The following is a 7,779-nucleotide window of genomic DNA, read 5'->3' as shown; positions in this document are numbered from 1 at the left end:
TTGCAGCAGGGCCCTCAATTATCTGGAATGCGGAGGGCTTTGCAGCAGGGCCCTCACTTATCTGGAATGCGGAGGGCTTTGCAGCAGGGCCCTCACTTATCTGGAATGCTCATTCTGCTAGGTGCAGAGGACTGTGCCCCATTGCTGATTCTCACCAGGGCTGAACTAGCCCGGGTGTCCCTAGTTAAAGGAAGCCTGATGCCCCTCAGAGAAAACGCGTTAAATGAACAAATGACAGAATTAGGAATCACAGGGGCTGGGCTGTGCTTTGGGGGAGATGAAAATTTGGCTCCTGGCTCAAGAGTTTCTAACATAGGTTGAAGTGTCCCCAAAGAAGAAAAGCAGTATCAGGTCTTGTGACTGTTCCTCCCTCCTGTTCCTCCCTCCTGTTCCTCGTTCTCATTTTCCAGTTTCTATATTGGAAACACAGCTATTCTTAATCTCTTGTACACACATGAAAATAAATCCTAATTTCCATCCTTTCTTACACAAAGTTAATATATTTTGAACATTATTCTTTGCTTTATAACTCCCCATTCTAATAGTATGCCCTGAAACGGTCCATGTCAATAATTTAACTACTGTGCACTCTTCCTCTGTGAGGATGTGCTATATACATCACCAGTCTTCCCCTGTGGTGTTCGGGTTTTGCTCCAGCTTGCATGCGTGTCGTTTTGTCTACCTCTGAGTGTGTCTACAGGACAGCTTTGTGAATGTGGGGTGCTAGGTCAGAGTATGTGCCTTGGCTCTTACGGTGGGTATTGCTTTCTTCCTTCTAGTGGGCGGTAAGAAGTGAGCCAGGGAGAGCCCAGTGGGAGCAGCTCTGTTCTTTCTAGCCACTCGACCTGGGACCTGGGGCTCAATTGCTCTGGGCTTGGCTTATTAACATATGAAATGTGCCCTAGCCTTTGGGATGCTGAGGCAGGACTATAGTCAGAAGTTTGAAGCCAGGCTGGGCTGCAGAACAAGATCTTGTCTCAAAACAGAATGCCCAGAAAGGCTGGGCCTTCAGCTCAGTGATGGAGCGCTTGCCTAGCATGTAGAAAGAAGGCCCGGGGCTTGATCTGCTGTACCGCAAACCAGCAATCAACCAACAGCAGTAAATATAGAGCATATGGTGGCAAGGAAAAAATTAGACCTTCCATGTAAAGGATTTAGTTCAGGGCCAAATATACAACTAACCATTGTCAGGCTGCTGGTTTTCTGCTGAAGTCCTGCTGGAGACTTTCATGGGTGCCATTGAGTGAGCCTGACTGTCAAAACCATTTTCTGAAACGAAGATTCTCCCTCCATGGCTATCCATGTCTCAGAGGTTTCTCTTAGGTCCTTTTAATAGAAAAACCTGGGGTTTCTACCCAGGGACATTTCTAGGGCTAGCTGTTGGATAGACTGGAGTGGAATCTTTCCAAAGAGGGCTCCGGCCTGTCTTAAATTCACCATTCCCCTGCGCAGGCTGCAGCTGAGTACCCTGTTCTCCGTGTATCATTTGCTACTGGCCTCCTACAGTGCTGCACACCTGCAGACGTGAATCTGTTCCCATGTTAGCATTGTTGCAGGGTGGAGCACACGTCAATCACTGCCAGGCCAAGTCTTCTCACTCTGCCTCCTGTTCTCCCCAAACAGAGCGTCTTACATTAGAGTGCATGGTCCCAAGATCCTCCACGTTGTCATTGGATGAGACACCCCAGGGTCTCTGTGGACTTCCTGTTGCCTTAGGGTTTGGGCACATTTGGGGATGAGCCACATTCGATATGGGGATGTCCAGATTAAAAGATGGGTTTCATTTCATCCACACAGAAACACAGTCCATGTCACCAAAGTTAATTGGTAGCTGATCTTTTGAGGCTTTACATCCAAAGAGGTGTTTCCAGAACATTCCAAACAGACTCTGCACAGTATACCTGATTTTTGCCTTTGTTCCCTCTGTGTGTGTGTGTGTGTGTGTGTGTGTGTGCTTCTGTGTGTGGAAGTGTGTGTACATGTGTGCATGCATGTGGGGTCAAAGGTTGGTGTCAGCTGTCTTCCTCAAACAATCTCCACATTTTTTTGAAGTTGTGTTTTGGGGTAGGCATGTGTGCCTGTCACATGAATATGAGTGTGCACACACCACGGAGCACACGTGGAGGCCAGAGGACAGCGTCTCAGGAGTTGCTTCTCTGCTTCCACCTTTTTTTTTTTTGAGGCAGGGTCTCTCTGTGTCTGTTGCTATACTGTGTGCTCCAGGACAGCTGGTCTTCAGACATCTGGATAATTCTGTCTCTGCTTCCCATCTTATTGTACAAAGAAGTACTGAGATTACAGATGTGTGCTACCACATCTGGACCTTTACACAGGTTTGAGGACTGAAGTCGAGCTCTCAGGCTTGTGGGGCCATCTCTCTGGCCTGTCTCCTTATTTTTAATGAATTGATTTTTTTTTTATTTGAGACAGGGTGTCTCACTAAACCTGGAGTTTACCAATTCAGGTTGTATGGCTGGCCAACAAGCCCCAGGGGTACCCTGCCTCCACTGGTCTAGCACTAGGATTGCAAATACATGCTTGGCTCTGTACATGGAGGCTGGGAATCTGCACTCAGAGTCTCATACTGGTGCAATAAGCACTTGCAATGGAGCTGTTTCCCAGCCCTTTTCTGCTCTCTTTCATAGTACAGGAGATCAGGATGAACTGGGAACCCTGGATCTGCTTGCTGCGTCCCTAGAGCCAGATGGTTCATTCACTTGATTGACTCAAGAACATGAGTGAAGAAAAAGAGGACTCATTCAGGATACTCAGGATTTATGATGAAGAGGCGATAAAGAAGATGCCAGGAAGCTCTGGTATTTTTTCTCATCAATGGCAACAAGAACACCACCAGATGGACAGTGCACAGGGAATGACCCAGCCGCCCCCATGTCCCTCAATGCAGCGTGACCCCGTTTATCAGGAAATGCACAGTATGACCCAGCAGCGGTGGCATCCCCAGGCCCAGGACACATCTGGGCTTCAGCACATGCAGTTCTCAGAAGCAGAACCAGAAGCAGGAACCAGCTCAGGGTAAGGCTGTCATGAGCGAAACTGGGCAGGGTGATGGACTGTCCTGGGCAGAGAGGGCTCAACACAAAGTTGGCCCTTCATGCCATCTCCTCCCTCTTTCTTCTCCATCACAGCTCTCAACCAGGAGCTACAGCTGGTAAGTGCAGGGCCCTAACAGTGTGGTCGGGAAGGGGGAGGGCGGCCCAAGCTGGAGCCCAGATGGTGGGTGAGGTACCGGGTTTGGTGTAAGAGAGCAGCTCTCCTTCTGACCTTGTGACTGACGCGGTGACACTTGGTCCATGACTGGTGGGTGTGGCTGTCTCCCTGCAGGCCAGTTCTGTTCTTCGTCCTTGCTCAACAAAGAAGTCTGGTCATTCCTCAAAGCCATTGTAAGTAGCTTAAGGTTACATTTTCATCACCAAGACATCATCTTTCTTTCCCGCCTACCCTCCAATGGAGAAGCGGTGTGTTTGCAAAGCCCTCGATGGAGAAATGGTTTGCACGCCCCTATTCCCTTCTCTGGGGTGACCTGGGATAGCATCTTCTTCATGAGCCTACTCTCCTTGTTCTGCCATTTTGATAAATAGGACCTTTAACCACAGTGCCACTTCTACAAGAGATGTGATTTGGGGACCCCTGAACCAAGCTGCTATGAGAAAGAAGCTTAGAAATGTGGGGAGTAGGGGCAGAGCATGTTTGACGTCATGGTTGACGGGTCCTGTCATCTCCCCAGCCTCCGATTCCAGATGAGGCCGTAGTCACACGGAAATCCCCATACGGTTCCTGGAGGGTTGGCACTCTCCAACATGGGAGGCGAGTGAACGCTATCGCCATTAGCCGTGCTCCGCGCCACGTGTACACTTGTGGCACCGGCTACATCCGGGTGTGGGATGAAGACGCGTTGCATGCCTCGGACAGAGCACCTCAGGCCCAGCTGGACTTTCAGGTGAGGTTTTGAGAAGGCAACTAGGACCTCTGTCCTCAGCACTGCCAAGTGTATTGACAGCGTGTGTTCTTCCCCAGGACCCTCAGAACCGTGTGCTCACCTGCAAGCTGTTCCCTGATGAGCAGAGCCTGATTACAGGGGGAATAGCCCAGGCTCTTACTCTCTGGGACCTGGCTCCCACACCTCAAATCAGGGCCCAGATGGCCTCCACAGGCCCCATATGCTATTCCTTGGCCCTCTCTTCTGATGCGCACATCTGCTTGGCTTCTTTCAAAGGATTCGTGGAGATTTGGGATGTGCAGAACCAAATCTTGATCAGGTAGGACCTCTCTCCAGAACCACTCAGGTGTCTTGGGAAGGACTTGAGAATGAGACCCCACTTTGCCTTCTTGGCAGTATGGCTATGCTAGGTACTTTCTAACCCCATACATTCCTAACTCTTCCACATTCTGGGCCGGGGAGCAAACCTTGCTGAAGACCTCAGTTGTTTTCCCACCAGGAAGCATGAAGTTCCTCCCTATGGGTCCCGCTGCGTGGACATCACAGGCTTTAAGTTCTGGACAGGTGGTGAAGATACCATCCTGTATTCATGGGACATGAGGAGCTACCAGAAGATTCAGCAACACAACTTATGCCATGAGGTGCCTGCTTGGTTGCCTTCAGGACCAAGTTCAACCCTAGGATGGGGGCTTGGGTGTGGGCAGGGGGATGCTGAGTGTAAATCTGAGGCCAGGGCTTAAATGAGGGCACTGGCCATTTTGAGCGCGGACACAAACTTCCCACAGATCCTTAGCATTACCCATGACCCCAGTGAGGAGTGGGTGCTGGCGGGCTTGAAGATGAGTGACATTGCCATCCTGCACACGCACCGGGAGGAGAAGTACAAAGCTGTTGTCCAGAGATACTCACAACACCACAACCTCAAGTTTGCCTCTTGTGGTGAGTTAGAAGCCAGGTGGCCCCATGAGTTCCTACTTTCTCTCCCCCCCCCCCACTTTCCTTATGCTACTCTTGACCACAAGGACTTCCATATAGAATGAAGCCTGAAGGTTCAGGTAGACAGAAGTGGCAGTAGTCGTATCCCGTGGGCCCCTTGTTCAGGGATAGATCACCATGTCCTGGCTGTGGTTCTGGCGACAGCAGATGACATGGGCCTGATTTTTATAAGGTAGGGAAACTGAGGCAGAGTAGGTAGTTGCTCTCTCCCTAGTCTACTTGGAGACAGTGGAATGAGAACACAGGCTCAGTTTCTGATTTCTCACTCTGTTCTTCCCTTTGCCAGGGACTCATTTTGTGGCCACACTGGACAGCACGATCAATTGTTTAGAGGCACCTTCTCTCCGAAGGTTGTTCCAGGTATGGAGATGGTGAGGGGTGGAGGTGTATGGACCAAAACACTCAGCGCTTGTGGCCCCATATCCCTACTTGATGGGTCCCAGAGAGAACTGGAAGATACCACTGAGATGACACTTTATAGTGGCAGGGATTAAGGACTGACCCTGTGAACCCATGGTCTTCACTTTGAGTTTTGTCCATGACCCAGTGAAGCCTTGAGTCTACATAGACCTTGAAACATGAAGTCCTCCCATCTGACTCAAGCCCCAGCCATTCATGGTCCTTACCTTTCTTTTCTAGACAGAGGAGTGCTATGACATCCTGTGTTGTGACATATCCTCGGATAGTCAGTACCTGGTCACGGGTTCCAAGGAAAGTGCCACAGTATATCAGCTCTTGTATTGAAGGTTGTGGGGTACGGCCCTGCCAGGGAAGAACCAAAGCGATCAGACCATGTGACCTCACAGTGCCAGACATCTCCAACACCTGCCTCCCTCTACTTCAGCTATGGTTGGCTGGCTGTACTCCCAGGCTTTGAGTATATGGCTTGGGGGCTTTTCTTTTTTTGTATTTTTTTTTATATCCTCACTCGTTGATAACTGTTTGGCAGGTCTTTATGAGATATGACTTTGTAATTAATAAAATAGAACAAAACCCAGAATGACCTGTTTGTGTATTTCAGATAACAAAGTTATAGTAATGGATCATTTCTGTCTGTGTTTAGCAAGTGGGGGCCCTCTGTTATTCAGGGTGAGTGTGTAAGTCACTTTGCCATTACTGTGATGGAATACCCTAACAAAAAACAACTTAGAGAAGAATGGGTTTGCTTTTGGATTACAATTATTCCAGAGGGAGAGAGCCTCTCATGACAAGGAAGGCAAGGCGGCAGGATCATGGGGCCCAGCTGGCAGATGGGGAGAGAGAGAGAGGGAGAGGGAGAGGGATGAGGAAGGGAGGAAGAGAGAGAGCGAGAGCCCAGTGGCCTCCTCCTTCCCTGTGTACCTCCTAATGGTTCCACAGCCTCCCCAATGCACTACTATCTGAGTATTCAAACACAGGAACCTATGGGGACACCATATTCACACACCACAGAGTGGAAAGAATCTTAGGTCAGATTTAGTTTTATTTGTAATTTTGGAGGCGGTGGTGGTAGTCATGAACTTTTTGAAATGTAAGAAAGTGTGTATGCTGCCAGCCCTCTGTAACCATGGGTTTTGCACCTGGGATTCAACCAATCATGGGTTGCCAGGCTTTAGAAGCAAAGCTGGGGTTTGCACTGAAAATGGCCTTTCTGTTTCCTAGACAATGCATCCTCACGTTTATTTACATTGTACTCTCACCACGACAGGTCTGTGATGATCTAGAGGCAACTCGGGCGTAGAAAGTTATGTGTGAGCGGTATGAAATGCTATTGCCACTAGATAAAGGGGGCTTTGGTATCCATTACAGCTGTGGAGCCAACCACAATGATTCTGCAGATACAAACATTAGATTGCTTGACAGTGCTTGACTCTAAATCTAGATAAAATATTCCAGGGAAGCTGGTCTGACTATGTCCTGAGGTTGGGATCTCAGCAGTGTGTAACCCCGTGGGGTGGTGAGTATAATTTGAACGAGATATAACCCCCAGACTCTTGGGCATTTGAACACCTGGTCTCCAGTTGGTGGCACTGTCTGGGAGGATTAAGAGTTAGCACAGCCTTGCTGGAGGAAGGTACATCACTTGGGGGTGGGCTTTGAGACTTAAAATGCCCCCTACTTCCAGTTTGCTTTCTCTGCTTTGTGTTTGTGGATGAGGACGTGAGCTCTGAGCTTCCTCTGTTCCTGCAGCCACACCTGCGGCTTGTCGTCACGCCTCCCTGCCGTGATGGACTTGTATCCCTCTGGAGCTGTGAGCCCAGACAAACCCTTCCTTCCACAAGTTGCTTTTGTTGTGATGTTTTATCACAGCCATAAAAAAGTAACTGCGACAAAAAGGTGATGTTCTGTACAAGGCCTATGCGTGACTGTGGCAGCTGGGACCAGTCAAACCTGCTGATCTCACCGGGCCAGGAGGGCTTGCTTGTGCTGCTGTAATTTCATCTGACCTTCTCCACACGTGCATGGCCATCCTCCTCCATCTGCTGCTTCTTTGCTTGGCGTTGGTATGGCAGAGACAGCTATGCCCACCAATGTTTGGGGCTTAGAGTTACCACTCGGGATCATGAGTGGATAATATGTGTCCATCTGAGCTAGGCCTAGAGAGGTAGAGGGAAGAAGAGTAGGAGTCTCCTGCAGGGACCCTTTCCCCTTCTATCAACTCAAGGCAAAAGAGGTGGAGACTCTGGGCATTGCGGGGTGGAAGCATCCACCCGCTGCTTACACAGCAAGCAAAGAGAGAAGCTGCTTAGTCACGTGTGGGGTTTGAATGAAAATGGCTCCCACAGGCCCATAGGGAGTAGCACTATGTGGGTGTGGCCTTATTGGAGTAGGTGTGGCCTTGCAAG

The 7,779-nt window shown here is 49.5% G+C and overlaps 1 protein-coding gene across 1 annotated transcript; it reads left to right on the top strand.

Moving 5' to 3' along the window:
* Positions 1 to 2,734: 2,734 nt before the first annotated feature.
* On the top strand, positions 2,735 to 5,698 carry Tle7 (transducin like enhancer of split family member 7). Its single transcript, XM_026777605.1, has 8 exons — positions 2,735 to 2,816; positions 3,147 to 3,169; positions 3,746 to 3,958; positions 4,036 to 4,277; positions 4,458 to 4,599; positions 4,744 to 4,897; positions 5,241 to 5,314; positions 5,594 to 5,698. Exons 1-8 carry the CDS (start codon positions 2,735 to 2,737, stop codon positions 5,696 to 5,698), a joined length of 1,035 nt encoding a protein of 344 aa, XP_026633406.1.
* The last annotated feature ends 2,081 nt before the right edge of the window (positions 5,699 to 7,779 follow it).

This window comes from Microtus ochrogaster, chromosome 4 (assembly GCF_000317375.1).
Source record: "Microtus ochrogaster isolate Prairie Vole_2 chromosome 4, MicOch1.0, whole genome shotgun sequence".
Taxonomy (NCBI): Eukaryota; Metazoa; Chordata; class Mammalia; order Rodentia; family Cricetidae; genus Microtus; species Microtus ochrogaster.
The sequence above is the reverse complement of the archived record's forward strand: the minus strand, read 5'-3'. Positions and strand labels throughout refer to the sequence as shown.